This window comes from Trichechus manatus, unplaced genomic scaffold (genome assembly GCF_000243295.1).
Source record: "Trichechus manatus latirostris isolate Lorelei unplaced genomic scaffold, TriManLat1.0 scaffold00071, whole genome shotgun sequence".
NCBI classification, from domain to species: Eukaryota; Metazoa; Chordata; class Mammalia; order Sirenia; family Trichechidae; genus Trichechus; species Trichechus manatus.
The window spans coordinates 3,706,185-3,723,719 of NW_004444007.1; the positions used below are offsets into that span (position 1 = coordinate 3,706,185).

General features: G+C 37.4%; 1 protein-coding gene across 4 annotated transcripts in view; it reads left to right on the plus strand.

Moving 5' to 3' along the window:
- NFKB1 (nuclear factor kappa B subunit 1) overlaps positions 1 to 17,535 on the plus strand; it is a 137,882-nt gene that overhangs the window by 90,049 nt on the left and 30,298 nt on the right. For all 4 annotated transcript variants that reach the window (XM_023734735.1, XM_023734734.1, XM_004380249.2 and 1 more), the window contains 5 exons: positions 7,305 to 7,468; positions 8,666 to 8,824; positions 10,169 to 10,273; positions 12,074 to 12,165; positions 14,380 to 14,518. In XM_023734735.1, coding sequence (XP_023590503.1) covers positions 7,305 to 7,468; positions 8,666 to 8,824; positions 10,169 to 10,273; positions 12,074 to 12,165; positions 14,380 to 14,518 — 659 coding nt within the window. The remainder of the gene's footprint in view (positions 1 to 7,304; positions 7,469 to 8,665; positions 8,825 to 10,168; positions 10,274 to 12,073; positions 12,166 to 14,379; positions 14,519 to 17,535) is intronic.

The following is a 17,535-nucleotide window of genomic DNA, read 5'->3' on the forward strand; positions in this document are numbered from 1 at the left end:
ATCTAGTGCTGCTATAACAGAAATACCACAAGTGGATGGCTTTAACAAAGAGAAATTTATTTTCTCACAGTCTAGGAGGCTAGACGTCCGAATTCAGGGTGCTGGCTCCAGGGGAAGGCTTCCCTCTCTATCAGCTGGGGGGAAGTGTCCTTGTCATCATTCTTCCCCTGGTCTAGGAGCTTCTCAGCATAGGGACCCCAGGTCCAAGGGACATGCTATTCTCCTGGTTCTTCACTTTTGGTGGCATGAGGTCCCCTTGTCACTCTACTCACTTCTCTCTTTTATAGTTCAAAGATCAACTCAAGATACAGCCTAATCTTGTAGATTGAGTCCTACCTCATTAACACAACTGCCTCTAATCCTGCTTCATTAACATCATAGAGGTTAGGATTTACAACATATAGGAAAATCACATCAGATGACAAAATGGTGGACAGCCTCACAATACTCAGAATCATGGCCTAACCGTGTTGACACACACTTTTGGGGGACCCAATTCAGTGCATATAACACTGATGCTGCTGGTCTGGAGACTACACTTTGAAAACTACTGGTGTGAAAGAGTATGACATTTTGAGTAAGGAGCAGGATTATAGTTAGCTGTGATAACCTTCTTTTTTTCTTTTTTTTTGGTCAGATTTACTTCATTATAATTTAAATAACTATAATATTCACCCTTTAAAATGTACAGTTCTGTGACTTTTGACAAATGCATACGTTCATATAACCACCATAATCAAGATCTAGAATAGTTTCTTTACCCCCAAAATTCCTTTGTGACCCTTTGTAGTCAACTCCTCCCCCACTCCGGTCCTTGGCAACCACTGATCTGTTTTCTATCCTGATAGCTTTGCTCTTTCAAGAATGACATATAAACTGAATCCTACAATATGTAGCCTTTTGAATTCGGCTTTTTTCACTTAGCATAATGCATTTGAGATTCATCCATGTTGTTGCATTTATCAGTAGTTTATTCCTTTTAATTGCTAAGTAATATTCCATTGAATCTATATACCACAGTTTATCCATTCACCAGTTGAAGGGCATTTGGTTTGTTTTCAGTTTTTGATGGAAAAGCCACTTTTTGTGTGAACATAAGTTTTCATTTCTTTTGGGTAAATAGGAGTGGAATGGCAGGGATGTATGGTAAGTGTACATTTACCCCGATAAGAAAGTACCAAATTGTTTTCCACAGTGGCTGTACCATTTTGCATCCCATTGTACAGTCATGCGCTGCGTAACATCATTCAGGCAACGTCTTGACCACGTACACGTCTGTGGTCCCATAAAGTTTTATATATATATATATAAATAAAGGAAAAGCAGCTCTCCTTTTGTTTATTATTTCTCCCTGTTGGTTTTAAAGAGCCCAGACCCCCAGAGTGAATGAACAGCGGGGCGCCAGGGCACATCCCAATCCCCACAGTGCCTCCTCCTCTTCTACCTTCTCTGTTCCCTCCTCCTGGCTTCATTCACCCACCCAGAAGCCATGCACCCTTTGAGTTCTCAGCACTGGAGGGAAGGCTGGCCTGCACATAATCAGGAAGCGGTTGCATCAACAAGGCAGCGGCAGCCACTGCTGTCACCATCAGCCACACTCCTGGCACCTGTACACGTGCTCTCCTGCACCCGGACATGCACAAAGACCTGATCCATCTGCCAGAGCAGCGCCCGCCCAGCTTAGCCGCATACCCAGCAAGTCTGGCCTCCTGTATCCAGTGGATACAGCTCTTAGGCTTTGTCCGGCAGGCCCCTGTAAGGTTTTACTATAATACACTTTACAGGAATTTAACTACAGGTTGTATGGGGATTGCCTGTATAGAATATGGTGTTTGCATAATGTCCAAATCACATAACGTCCTATTTCTCAGAATGTATCATGGCTTTTGGAGCCCTGGTGGTGTAGTAGTTAAGAGTTCGGCTGCTTACCAAAAGGCCAGCAGTTCACATCTACCAGCCGCTCTTTGGAAACCCTTCAGGGCAGTTCTACTCTGTCCTGTAGGGTCACTATGAGTCAGAATCAACTTGACGGCAACAGGTTTGATTTTTTTGGTTTATTGTGAATGTTAAGCAACACATACCTGTGTTAACATTTATGATTCTCAGTTTTATCGGTTGCGTGCATTAATAATAATGTATGCTCATTTTCTTTTACATTTTATTATAGAAATTATCAAACATACACAAAAGTAGAAAGAATTGCATAGAACCTTCACTATATCCATCAGCTAGCTTCAATAGTTATTAAATGTCCAATCTTAATTTAAACATACTCTCATATAGATAACTTTCTGTTATGGATTTCTGATTTAATTCCAGTATGGTAAAAGAACATCTTGTAATATCTGAATCATTTTAAATCTGAGACTTGTTTTGTGGGTCAGAATATGGTCTATCCTGGTAAATGTTCCTTCAGCTAAGAATGTTTGTCCTGCTCTTGCTGAGTGGAGTGTCCTATAAATGTCAATTAAGTCAAGTTGTTCCATAGTGGTGTTCACATCTTCTGTATCCTTACTAATTTTCTGTCTCCTTGTTCTGTCAGTTATTAAGAGAGGAGTGTTGAAATCTCCAACTGTATTTGTAAATTTGTCTGTTTCTCATTTCAGTTCTGTAATATTTTGCATCACTTATTGTGAAGTTCTTTTATCAGGTGCATAAACATTTAAGATTTGTACGTTCTTTTGACAGATTAATCCCTTTATCATTATGAAATGACCCTCTTTATTCCTAGTAATATTCTTGCTTAAAATTTACTTTGATACTAATATAGCTACTTCATCCTTTTTTATTAGTGTTAGCCTGGAATGTCTTTTTCAATTCTTTTGGTATTAACCGATTTGTGTCTTTATATTCAAAGTAAATACCTGATACACTGCTTAAATTGAGTCTTGTTTTCTATTGAATCTGGCAATCCACCTTTTAATTGGGGTATTTAGACCATTGATATTTAATGTGATTAGTGTTATGGCTGTGTTTAAATCTACCATTGTACTATATGTTTTCTATTTGTGACATCTGTTCTTTGTTCCCCTTTTCCTCTTTTTCTGCCTTTTGGGTTAATTAATTATATGTTATGATTTCATTTTATCTCCTTTATTGATTTATTAGCTATACCTCTTTGTAGTTTTTAGTGTTTTTTTTTTTTTTAGGGTTTATACTATATACATCTTTAACTTATCATTTATATCAAGTAATATTATATTACCTTCAAGTAATACTATACTTCTTCATATACAGTGTATGAAATTTAGACCAGTATACTTTTATTTTCTCTCTCCTGGCCCTTGTGCTATTGTTGTCATGTACTTTACACCTACGTATGTTATAAATTCCACAATACATTGTTCTTTTTTATTTTTGCTATAAACAGTCAATTATCTTTTAAATTTATTTTACAACAGTAAAAAAAAAAAATTTTAAATAAGAAATAGAAGGTATTTTATATTTACCTACATACTTATCATTTCCATTGCTCTTCATTCTGTTTCATGGGTCAGGATCTCTATCTGGTATCTTCTTCTGCCTAAAGCACTTCCTTGAATTTTTCTTGTACTGTAGCCTGATGCAGATGAATTCTTTCAATTGTTGTATGTCTGTAAGTCTTTCTTTGTTTTTGAAAGATATAGTAAAGTGCAGAATTCTAGGTTGACAACGTTTTTCTTTCAGTTCCTGAAAGAGTTACAACACTGTCTTCTGGATTGCCTTGTTTCTGACAAGAGGTCACCTGTCATTCTTATCTTTGTTCCTCTGTACAAAATGTCTTTTTTTCCTCTAACAGCTTTACATATTTTCTCTTTATCACCATTCTTAAGCAATTTTATTATTACTTTAGCATAGTTTTCTTCTTTTTTTTATGCTTGGGCTTCATTGGATTCTTAGGTCTCTGGGTTTATAGTTTTTATTAAATTTAGAAATTTTGCAGCCATTATTTCTTCAAATACTTTTTATATCTTCTCTTCTTCTGGAACCGCGATTAACTGTATATTTGGCCTTTTGAAGTTGTCTCACGGCTCACTGCTGATCTTTGTTTTCCTCATCTTTTTCTTTGTGTTTCCTTTGAGATAGTGCCTATTATTATGTCTTCCATTCACTAATTTTTTTCTGTACTGTGTAATACATTCCTAATCCTATCTGGTGTATTTTTCTCCTGAGACATTGTAGTTTTCATCTCTAGAAATTTGTTTGGGATCTTTTATATATCTTCCATGCTTCTCCTTAACATATTAATGCTTTCTACCTTCTTGAAAGTGGAATAGCTTATAATAGCTAATTTAATGTACGTGTCTACAGGTTCTTCTGTTTCATTTCTGGATTTTTTTCTATTGATTGATTTTTATCCTCATTATAAGTTGCATTTTCTTGTTTATATTCCTGGAAATTTTTGATTGGATGGAAGACTTTTGAATTTTGTATTGTTGGGTGCTGGATATTTTTGTATCCCTTTCCATATTTTTTGAGATTGGAATGGAGTTAAGTTTCTAGGGAATGGTTTGATCCTTTCTAGACTTGCTTTTAAACTTTTGTTAGGAAGACCAGAGCCAACTTTGGTCTAGGACTAATTTAGCAGTTATTAAGGCAATACCGTTCTGATTATTCAGCCTAATGGTCCTTGTATTACAAAGTTTCTCCAGTCTGGCAGTTGGAACATAAACTATTCCAGCCCTGTGTGTGTTCCAAGAATTGTTTTGTCTGCTCCTTTCTGGAGCCTCAAGTAGTTTCCTCACACAGTGCTCTGATCAGTACTCAGATAAAGACTTGAGGTGGAGCCCCCTATACATCTCTGAGTACTCTCTCTCGTACAGTTCTTTTCCTCTCTGGTACTCTTCCTGTGAATTCTAGCCTCCTTGACCTCCTCAGATTTTTTTAACTTTGTCTCCTCGACTCAGGGAGATCACCAAGCTCTTTTTGGGTTTCTCTTTCCTTTGCTTCCTCCTGGAAACTCTCTCCAGGCATTAAGCCAGAACAAATGTAGGACTTGCCTTATTTGTTTCCCTTTTCTTAAAGATCACTGTCCTGAGCTTCACTGTCCTAAGCTCCCTGTTGTCCAATGTCTGAAAACTATTTTTAAATATTTTTTCTCATATGTTTTTCAGTTATTTATACTGGGGGGTTAAATCTGATCTGTGTGAATGTATTATTACCTGAAGTAGAAGACTGAATTCTGTATTGTTTTTATTCATTACCAGAGTAAATTCTTAATTAATTTTACAGTGTATAAGGATGATGCCTTTCTCACAAGGATTAAATTAGATTATATACGTGAAAAGCACTTCATGTATGTAAAGTATAAAGTACTACACAAATGTTTGTTAATGTCGTTTCCTAGGACGTAACTTCATTTTTCTATAATTGTTGATGTTCTGTATAGGTTTAAAGCCTAAAAGGCCAAAAGATGGAGGTGCTACTTCTGAAAAAGTTGCCTATTCCTAGATGAATATCAAAATGTCATGTTGGATATTTTTCTCTGCTGTTTTTGTTCATTCACTCATTCATCTATTCAAAGACATTTACTAGACATCTATGTCTCGGACACTTTTGTAGGCAACTGGAGATCTCTGCCCTCAAGGAGCTTATATTCTGATAGAATATTTTCCTTACTGTGTACCTTGGCTGTTCCACTTTTTTCTATCTCTCTCTGGGTATATATCTCATTCTTTCCCTGGGCCTCTGTGTGAGTGCTTATGTCATTCTGCCTTCACCTCTTGTATTTTCTTTCGCTAGTTTATCTCACCTTCTCACATTATCGTGTTCTTTGTTGCAGTCGGCCCAGTTCTGTCATAACATTCTTTGTTTCCTCTGTTAATCTCTTTTTGTTTTCATCCTGAGTAAAAGCCAGAGTTAAATAAGCAACACTTTAAAAGATCTGAGCCCCCACTTACCTCTTGGATCTCTTCACTTACTACTGACCCCCTTGTTCATTTCACTTTAGCTACATTGGCCTCTTTGCCTTTGTTGTCTCTTGAAAATAGCAGGCAGGATCCTACCTTGGGATCTTTGCACTTGCTGTTCCTTCTGCTTTGAATGCTTTTCCTTCATAAAACCATGTCTTCCCTCTCACTTCCTTCAGGTCTTCTTTGAGTTGTCATTTTTCAATGTGGCTCTTCCTGACCACTGCATATTATAAAGTGCATTGCATTTACCCACTGCGTCTTCTATGTCCCATTCTTCCCGTCTTTTTCTTGATAACATTTATTACTTTCTAATTTATGCTATATAATTTGATGTTTTGTTTGTTTCTTCTCTGTTGTTGTACTAGTATATAAAGTCAATGAAGGTAGAGATTATTTGACTGCTGACAAAAGCACCTAGGATACTGCCTGGCACTAGTAAGAGCTAAACGAATATTTGTTGAATGAATGAGTCTCCTTGGTAAAATGCTGTTTTGATTGTTGTATTACATTTATTGAATATACTTCTTTGTTTCATGTACCTTATTTAAAAAAATGAATGGCTGGAGCATTTTATTTTTCTTAAAAATCCCTTCGATGGCTTTATTTATTCAGTTAATTTTGTTCTGTATTTTGTTCTTTGATCTGAGCCTTCTCTAGATAAAAGGTTCTTCATCCCTGATTATGTGTATACCCTCAGTCCTGAGTGCACACTGAATTAAGTGATGATTCCAATATAATAAATAATTTCAATCTTATAGATAACCCAAGCAGAGATGGGATTCCAGGTAAACTTTTAAATCACATCCACATACCCAAGAATGATCCAAAAAGCAAAAAATCCTTCCAAATATAATATTCCTCTTACTCATATATATACATTTGTTAGTATTTGTAATTAAAAACTGATCTTATACAACTCCCATAGAAAATACTTAAAAATGCGTTCAGGTAGAACTTCTTTATTAAGATATATATACATATATGCTCACAGTCCCTTAATCACAATTTTGAAATCTAATGAGCTCTGAAAACCAAATGATTTTCTAAGTTGACCACAAACTCATTTGGTAGCAAAACCCAATTTGACCTGATATGAGACTGTATATAGTCGTTATATTTCATTTGGTGAGTCTAGTTGTATGTTTCACTGCAGAAATATGAGTATGTTTGATGATAGTGTGTGCCCCAGACCTGCGGAGAGTATTATGTGATGTGCACTTGATGTCCTTTAATGCCTTTCTAATATCAAAAAAGTTCTGAATTCTGAAATGCATGTAGCTAGCCCCAAAGGATTTGGATAAGAGATTGAGGACCTATGTATCTTTTTAAAGTGCACTTTACTAACATGAAGTGAGATTCTCGAGTCATCAGCTTCCTAACTTTTGGTGGTGGTTGTTGCTGTTCTTTCTCCAGCTTTGCAAACCTGGGTATACTTCATGTGACAAAGAAAAAAGTATTTGAGACACTGGAAGCACGAATGACAGAGGCATGTATAAGAGGCTATAACCCTGGACTTTTAGTGCATCCTGACCTTGCCTATTTGCAAGCAGAAGGTGGAGGAGACAGGCAACTCACAGGTGAGCCTCATTTTCCTAGTCTTGCTCCATTGAGGAGCTTAGGATTTCATTTTCTCATGTGTGGTTTGTGGACTAAGTGTTCGTCTCTTTGCCTCTGGTTTCTCCTTCTTCTCATCTGTATCCACCCTTTTCCTTCTCAGAAACCTTTGATGATATCCTGTTACCTGTAGAATAAAATCTATAATCCCATAGCCTTCACAATCTGGCCCCAGTCACCTTTCCAGCCTCATCTCCAGTCCCAGCCTGCAGCCAACGTTCCCCATCTCTGCTCTCTGAACACCTGGTGCATAGCTGCCACTGCGTGTGTCTTTCTCCCTTCCCTTTTCAACCTGTCAAAACCTGGTTCATCATTTGCGACTTCAGTCACAGAACACCTCCTCTGTTATGCCTTCTCCCACGCACTGTACTAGGCACTGTGGAGTGACCATAGTCCCAACCAACTGACCATTGCCATTGATTCAATTCTGACTCACAGCGACCCTGTAGGACAGAGAAGAACTACCATAGGGTTTCCAAGGAGTGGCTAGTGGATTCTAACTGTTGACCTTTTGGTTAGCAGCTGAGCTCTTTAACCACTACGCCACCAGGGCTCCGAACACAGTCCCTATGCTCAACAATACAGTAATTATTTTTTACAATAATTTTAGAATTAATTAATTTTTAGAATAATTTTTACATTTCTCAGTACAACTGGTGCATAGTAGGCTTATTGCTTTGCATTCCATCACATCCTTTGTGCCTTTAACTCTTATTATAGGAATCAAAGGGAGAGGGTAACACCTCGCAAGAGAGGCCTGGCAATCTACTTCTGAAAAATTAGCCATTGAAAACCTTATGGGGCACAGTTCTACTCTGACACAATACACATGAAGTCACCATGAGTCAGAATCAGCTCAACAGTAACTGGTGGTGGTGGCAGTAGGGGGATAACAGGAGAGGAAAGAGACCGTTAGATACATGGAGGACAGTTTTCACCCTAAACCAGAGAAGATGCACACCTTCTTTTGATACCTTTCATTTTAGATAGCATAAAAGAGATTTTTTTTATATTTTACTAGCAATATAGAAAACTTTGAATGAAAGATACAGGTTTTTATTTTAAGTTTATGTTCTTTATTTGGACTTTATAAAAGCATCCTGTTTTAAAGTGTTCACCCGTTTTCACATTTCCCTTGGGTGTGAATGGACTTTTATTAGATCGGGAAAAGGAGATAATCCGCCAGGCCGCTCTTCATCAGACCAAAGAGATGGACCTCAGCGTGGTGCGGCTCATGTTTACAGCTTTTCTTCCAGACAGCACGGGCAGCTTCACAAGGCGTTTGGAGCCCGTGGTCTCAGATGCCATCTATGACAGCAGTGAGTGCTTAACTTCTAATGGGAGGCAGATTGGTATAATGTAAAGAACACGGGCTTCCAACCATGCCTTGCTATTTACTTACTAGCTCTGAGTCCTGGGGCAACCGACTTAATCTCCTTGCGCCTCAGGTTTCTCATCTATAAAATGGGAAAACAAAATCTAACTTAAAAGGTTGCTATCTAGATTAAATGATATATTTTATTTGGGGCTCAATAGATGTAATCCCCCTTCCTCCAGTGTACATTGAAATCTTCTATATGCACTACCAAATCTCTTCCTCTTTATGCTATGAGAATATATTGTTCTTGCTCTTGAAAGGAGAAAAGTCTTAATTTTTTTCTTTGAGGCTCTGAACAGAAGTTAGAGAACTGTTACTCTTAACTATCTTCATTCCAGATACTAGTAGCTTTATGAAGATAGGAACTTCAAGTGAACTGCATGAGTAGTAGACATAGTATGTCGCTCCAAAATGCTATTTCAATCTCTGGTTCCTGAAACCATTTTAAAGAGGTTTGCAGGGATTTACAGTATTTGCCATGCAACTTACTTGTTTGGTATGCATGGGATTTATTAAACAGATATTTCCAAAAAGTCTACAAGCACAGTATTTAGGCTCATTGAAAGTTTATGGAATTTAATGTAAGTAGAAGACTCCAAGTACTACAACTGATTTCTCTAATTTAAACAAGTTGGAGGGGAAGTGAAAGAGTTACAAAATTATATAGACTCACATACCAAAGACTCCATCATCTTAAAATGCAGCTGTTGGAGCAAAAAAAAAGGAAGCTTTATACTTTACCACACTGAAACTTTTGCCCCCTAACCACACAGAATCCTAATTTAGTTTGGGGAAAAGAAATGTAACATCTCCATTTTTTGTTTCTTTAGAATAAAAATTAATAAGTAGTTTAACAAGATTGGGCTTTTCCTAGATATTTTTAGGACTCTTGTAAATGGTATGGCAGTATCATGGAAATAAATTTGGGTTCTTCACCAAATTGAAATTCCGGAAATCCATTGGCTTGGTACCTCCTGAAACATCAGAAAAGCTCTTTCTCTTTCTCTGTTAACCCCTCTTGCTGTGTTAGAAGGAGAAACAAATACCTGCTCCTTTCTGTCTCATCATATTTTGATGATAATGAATGACCCCTACCCAAGAAGTGCTCTGAGGTCTTTGGAAAGCCATCTTATTTTATAAGGATCCCTGTTAAAATAGGAGGAGGTGAAGGCATCTGTTTAAACTTCCTTTTGGTAATGTGTGCTAAGGACATGGTCTCTGATAAGGAATTGGCTTGTAAAGCTGAGGATAATCCGTGACATTGTTGTTGTTCTTCTGTGACCAGAAGCCCCCAATGCGTCCAATTTGAAAATTGTAAGAATGGACAGGACAGCCGGATGTGTAACTGGAGGGGAAGAGATTTATCTTCTCTGTGACAAGGTTCAGAAAGGTAAATACATTCTCTGGTCTCAAGATGTGAAACATGATTCTGAGTGTGTCTCGAGTCCCTTTTTGGCAATGCTGTAGAACTCCTTTAAAACGTATACACAGTTCACCTCTTCCACATTTAAGTTGCCTGTGTTGTTTTTGTTAAACTCAACTAATTTATTTTAAGGTTTTCGACAGAAGTAAAGAGAAATAAGAAAATAGTAATAACTGAAATTGGTGAAGTTTCATTATTTTTGTATTATAAACTTTGGTATCTGAGCTTGGTTAAACTAAAATGAGGAATGGCCAATGCTTGACACACGTGCACACACACAGGATAAATAGTAACCTGTTTATTTTACAATTCTTCGTTGTAATACTGAGAGAGCTTCTCCAGACACTTCCACATGACACTATGATGTCAACAGTAGGAATGAAATACACTAAGATTGATAAATTAGCAAAAGTAGAAGGAGATTATATGTTATTTTCTCAAACTTCGCTCATTTTTAACATAAAATGGTAGGTGGAAAGTATAGTATAATAAAGATCTATTCATTACAAGGTAAGCATTTTCAAAGTAAGCAGATTCATAATTTGAAATATAGTCCATAAATAAAAGAATAATAGCTTTAAAGAAATATATTCTCATTTAAAACTAAGTGTTCCAAAGTATAAGGCCAGAAAATATGGGATCAGATTTTAAAGTAAAGCATATAGTCTTTATCCCCAAAACTTTGCATACACTGTTATAAGCCTTTTAACCTATTCCATCCAAATAATATTTATTTCCAGATAAGTATGGGTGTGCATACTATTAGCAAACAATCTGAGTGCCTTTATTTGCAAATGTGATTCTCAGTCATCATCATTACATTGATATGGCTTAGTAAGAGAAGTCTTGTACTTGGCCTAAAGAATTCTAAATAACTAGGTCCAGGGTAGTCCAAAAGAATGTGCCGTGAGATAATGGAGTGTTTAATCCAACCCTAATATTTCTAAAATTCTGTTTAAACAGAAACTCGGTTTTTATAAGTCAATGGTGTGATCCTTCTTACGAATGGGAAGTGAAGCCAGGGAAACGCTAACCTGAGTTATATTGTCATATTTCTGCAGAAATATGACAAAAGAGTGAAATTTTGGCATTCCAGTCTACTCTGACCATCATAATATTTTGAACAATTACTCAGTGTGGACTAATAACGTATTTAGAGCCTGGACCCTAGAACTATACTGTCTGGGTTCAAATCCCATCTCCTCCATTTACTAGCTGTTCAACCTTGGATAAGGTACTTTGGTATCTATGAATCTCAGTATCCTTTTCTATAAAATAAAGATAATAATAGTAAATCTACTTCCTAAAGAGTTGTTGTGAGGATTAAGTCAGTTAATACATACATATAAAGCACTTAGAACAGTGCTTCAGTAAACATATGCGTTAACTATTATTTTTTAAGTTTCTCTTGAGTTGAGCTACCTTCTGAGATACTAATATTCCTCACCATCCTTCATGTTTCTCAGGAGTGAATTGACTTAGGGATGGAAAAGTGAGAAAGTCAGAGACTGATTAAGAGAAAACTCAGATTGAATAGGTAAATCTTGTATTCTACCCTTGTAAATGAAACTTGGAGCCTATTACTGTGGTAACAATTTTAAAGATTTGTGATTTATGAAAATTTTCAGTGATTTGGAAGACTATTTTATTTTTTAAAAGAAATTAAGTAAATAGTAGGTAGAATCTTGAACCAGTTTTATTTTTCAGCATGTTTATAAATATTATTACACTACGTAAAAGTACATATTTGAATTGGACTATTTGCAGATGACATACAGATTCGATTTTATGAAGAGGAGGAAAATGGTGGAGTCTGGGAAGGATTTGGAGATTTTTCACCCACAGATGTTCATAGGCAGGTAAGTGGATAATGGTGATGATGTTGATTTTATATTTTCTGCCTTGTTGAAACTCATTAGTTTCCATATATGAAGTAAGAAAAATTATAAATAAATTTAACTTTCAGGAAAAAGTACTTTTTAAAACTCTTGTACATCTTCCAGAAAAGTCATTATCTGTCATAGAATATGGGCAAGGCTCTGTTAACATTGGCTCTGAGACTTAAGCAAGAAATTTCATTTGGGTATCTGATCCTCTAACCCGTAATACAGTGGCCCTCAGGTCCTCTACTGAAAATGTTTTAAGTGTTCTGCTAACATAATTATGGTGACAGCACCTAACAACAACAACAACCTGTTAGAAGGGTATTCTAATGAAAAGTGTGGAGAAGTGGAATCTTCTAGTTGAGGCTAATGGCATCCTGATAAATCAAGACTTCCCAGTTATAACTGAGAATTAATGAAGAAGATATGAAAATGTTGGATCCCCAGCTTAATGATTACTCTGATTCCTTTTTAAGGATGATTGAGGAATATTATTATCACAGAAAAAATTTAAAATTGCACAAAAAATTAGAAAATCTAAATATCCATCAATAAGTAACCAATTAAATAAATTATGATGTATCGATGTAATGGACTGTTATACAGTTAACAAAATAGTGAATATTCTGTGAATATGGAAATATCTCAAAATACAATGTTAAAATGAGAAAAAAAGCTAAGTGCATAACCAAACCCACTGCTGTCGAGTTGATTCCAACTCATAGCAACCCTATAGGACAGAGTAGAACTGCCCCATAGGGTTTCCAAGGCTGTAAATCTTTACAGAAGTAGACTTCCACATCTTTCTCCCATGGAGCAGCTGGTGGGTTCGAACTGCTGACAGTTGGGTTAGCAGCCAAGTGCATTAACCACTGTGCCACAAGGGCTCCTTAAGTGCATAACAGTGAATGTGAAAAATGATTCTGGGTTCTCTGTGTTCATATTGCATATGCCTGAAGAAACGCTAAGGAGCCCTGGTGTAACAGTGGCTAAGTGCTCAGCTGCTTAACTGCAAGGCTGGTCGTTCAAACGCACCAGTGACTTCATGGAACAGAGACCCAGTGATCTACTCCTGTAAAGAGTCCAGCCAAAACCCACTGCTGTCTAGTCCATTCTGACTCATAGCAACCCTATAGGACAGAGTAGAGCTGCCCCCATAGGGTTTCTGAGGCTGTAAATCTTTACAGAAGAAGCCTGCCACATCTTTCTCCTTCAGAGCAGCTGGTGGGTTCAGACCGATGACCTTTCAGTTAGCAGCTGAGCGCTTTAACCACTACACCACCAGGACTCCTTCTGTAAAGATTGCAGTCTAGAAAACCCCGTGAGGCAGCTCTGCTCTGTTACACAGGGTCACTGTGAGACAAAATCGATTCGACAGCACCGAACAATAGCAAAGAAACTCTGGAAGGATACGTAACAGATTAATAGAAGTGTTTACCTATGGAAGTACCCAGTGGGAATTGAGTGGATGGGGTCAGGGGTGGCAAGGAGAATTTTCAGTGTATTCCATTGTCTATCTTTATATATTTTACAAAATCTCAATCCCTGTGAATATATTACGTATTCAAAAAATCAAACTAAAAATAACTTTCTGTCACCACCAAGAGATTAGTGAAGAGGCCAGAAGTGTGTCTTAGAAGTGTGTTACAGAACTGCCTGCATTGCCTAGAGCCTTGACCATCCTCATGGCAAAATATCCCTGACTCTGTGATGATGCCTCCCTAATCGGGGTTTAGTTTTCTCTCCTCATTGGCTGGCCTGCCGGCTGATCATGGTATCACTTGCCTCATCTCTGTCCCCACAATCACTGTTTCTGATGCTGCTGTAAATAGTCTTGGAGACTTTTAAGGTTAATTTGGAAGAGGAGAAAGAAGTATATGAAATGTATTTTATTTGCATAATATTTACAAATAGAAGATGTTTGAAGTATTAGACAAGTGAAATAATAAAGATTTGAAGTACATTGACGTCTTGTATTTCAGTTTACAGTGACGGTTTATTAAAAGCATCTGGGTGTATAGTTCTGAGTTTGGGGCTTTCTCTTGGAATTGTATTTTCGTATACTGTATTTAAAATGTTGGACATAAAGAGAAACATAAGGAAACTGTTTTATTAGTAGATTTCTGCAAAAAATAATAACAATAATAATATGTAGTCCTTCACCAACCTTTGGATCTTTTTATTCTGCAGTTTGCCATTGTCTTCAAAACCCCAAAGTATAAAGATATCAACATTACAAAACCAGCCTCTGTGTTCGTCCAGCTTCGAAGGAAATCTGATTTGGAAACTAGTGAACCAAAACCTTTTCTCTACTACCCTGAAATCAAAGGTAATTCAGTTGTTTAGACTTTTGTGCTTGTTCCCATAAAAAGACAGGTTGATTAGAAAAGATTAGTTAGCCACTTCCTTTGAACAGACTCTGAGTAATTGCATACTGGGTCCGTGGTATTTATTTTCAGAGAAAAGACAAATAATATAGTATTTCAGGGTCACTGAATTAAATCCAGCCTTTTTATATCATCTTGTTTCCATATTTCCACCAAGCTTTTACAAGATTTAGAGTGCTGGCACATATTTGAGAATTTAACATTTATTAACTCGAAATTCAGGCAGTTGAGATCAAAAGATAAGCCTTGGTGTTTAAAAGAATCAGGCAGTTAAACAAAACTCAGCCACTGCAGAACTATAAAAATTAATAAGACACTGCCTTTTCTTCACAAAGAACTTATCTACAAGGAAAGACAGTAACCTCCTGAAGTGGTTATCATGCAAAATGATTTTCAGAAATACCAAAAGTGAAGCATCTACAAACCCACATGGGGATGCTGAGGAGAGAACCATTGGATGTATACAAGACTGGAGGAAGAAGGCTGCTTAGAGAGGATGGCATTTGGTCCTTAAGGTTTTAGATATGTTTCAGCAGTTTAGTGTTTAACAGAGAAGGAAATAGTTTTATAGGCTTAGGAAACTTGAGGAGCTAAATGACAAGAGGTAAGAAAAATTAGTGTTTATTCAGAGAAAGTGAGCATTACGAACACTAAGATGGACTAGTGAAGGCTGAGGCAGGTAAGGTAGGCCAGGGCCAGAGTGTGGAGTGCTGTGAGTGCCAGCTAGGGAATTTGCATTGATTCTAGAGAGGGGAATGGCCAGGTCTGTGTATATTTGGAAAGATGGCTTTGACTTCCTTACATTGACACTGAGAAGGTTATCTGGGAGACAGACAATGATTCCTAAGAGTACTGCACGAATCCAAGTGAGAAGCGATGAAATTAGTAAAGGTACTGGTCCTAGGAATGATAGGAAGAGGTGGATTCAAGACACAGTTCAATGATGGTGTCCAGAGGACTTGTGTGGTATCTAGGTCAATTGTTATAAACAGTTTATAAAGAAAACATTCTACATCCTACTTTGGTGAGTAGCATCTGGGGTCTTAAAAGCTTGTGATCAGCCATCTAAAATACATCTGTTGGTTCCATCACATTCAGAGCAAAAGAGAATGAAGAAAACCAAAGACACTAGGAGAATATCAGTCCAAAGAACTAATGGACCACATGAACCACAGCCTCCACTAGCCTGAGCCCAGAAGAACTAGATGGTGCCCAGCTACCACCACCTACTGCTCTGACAGGGATCACAATAGAGGGTTCCAGACAGAGTGGGAAAAAAATGTAGAACAAAATTCAGGTTCACAAGAAAAGACCAGACTTGCTAGTCTGACAGAGACTGGAGGAACCCTGAGACTGTGGCCGCCAGGCACCCTGCTAACTCAGAACTGAAGCCACTCCCAAAGTCTACCTTTAGGTCAAAGATTAGACAGGCCTATAAAACAAACAATACACACGTGAGGAATATGCTTCTTAGTTCAATCAAGTATAGGAGACCTAATGGGCAACACCTTCCCAAAACCAAAGACGAGGAGGCAGGAAGGGATGGGAAACCTGGACGAATGGACACAGAGAACCCAGGGTGTAAAGGGAAAGGGAGAAAGTGCTGACATATTGCTCGGATTGCAACCAATGTCAAAAAACTAATTGTGTATAAATTTTTGAATGAGAAACTAATTTGCACTGTAAACGTTCACCTGAAACACACACACACACACACACACACACACACACACACACACACACACAAAAGTAAAATTAAAAAAAAAAGAGGACTTGGGTGCTGGTTGAGATAGGAAGTAAAGGAGAAATTCAGGAATCATAGACAGTTCTAGTATTTCTGGCTAGGAAGCTTGTGATGAGGTTGACTGATGAAAGTAACAAGGGAGCAAGAGAAGATGCGGGTGAGAAAGATGCAGCTCAATTTAAAACGTGCTGCATTTTAGACACCTGTGGGAAATGTAAGTGTAACTTCCTAACAGTGGAACACACCTTTCACTGCTCTTCCAGCCCCTGCAGTCACTGTCTTATTGCCTAATTTTATATATTTCATTATTTTTTATCAGTGTGTAAAAAGAAGACAATTATATGTGTCTGTTGTCTGTTGCTTGCTAACCCTAGTGGAAAAAACAATCTCCTTTAGGGCACAGATTTTGATCTTCGTTGTTCATTGCTATGTCCCCAGCATCTAGAAGAGTATATGGCAGGCCATAGAAGATGCTTGTTAAATGTTTGTGGAATGACTTACTAATCGACCAACCAAATTGTCATCATCTGCAAGGCTGATAATAAGTTGGGTGCCATCAGGTAGGAAATTAGACATAGAAATAAAACATTCTCCTCTCACTGTACAGAGTCATCCAGCCCCGATCTCTGTGTCCTCTATGATCATTGCCATTATACTGCATAGGGATGGTTGGGTCCAGGAGTAACAGTTAAAATAATCAAGAGAAGAGTGATTGGCAAGGGAAGAATATAGTTAAGGAACTGCTGAACTGCTGTATGGGAAGTTAGCTATGGCAAAGAAAAACCATAATGAGTTTTCAGTCTGAAAAGATGGAGATTAGAAACAGAATCATACTCTTTAAATAATGAAAGGTAAGATCAAGAAAAACAGATCTTTACTGGTAAACTAGAACCTGAAAAGTAAGAATGAGATACTTTTAAGGCACATTCACAGCAAGCGGTAGTAGAGGCGAAAAGTTTATCTGCATTCATGGATTAAACCATTGTCTAAAGTCACCAATTATTAGAGGAAACAAAGATATTTTGGAAAGTTTCTCAAAAATGGCAACCCATATAATGGAAATACTTCTTGACTTTGGGTCTTACCTTCACTCTACCCTGATCTGAAACAAGTCACTTAAGCATCCTGGCATTAGTTTTCCTCTTCTGTAAGAGGATGGCTTACAGTGAATGACCACTTAGACCCCTTCTAGAATAGGTGGATGTTCCACAGTAC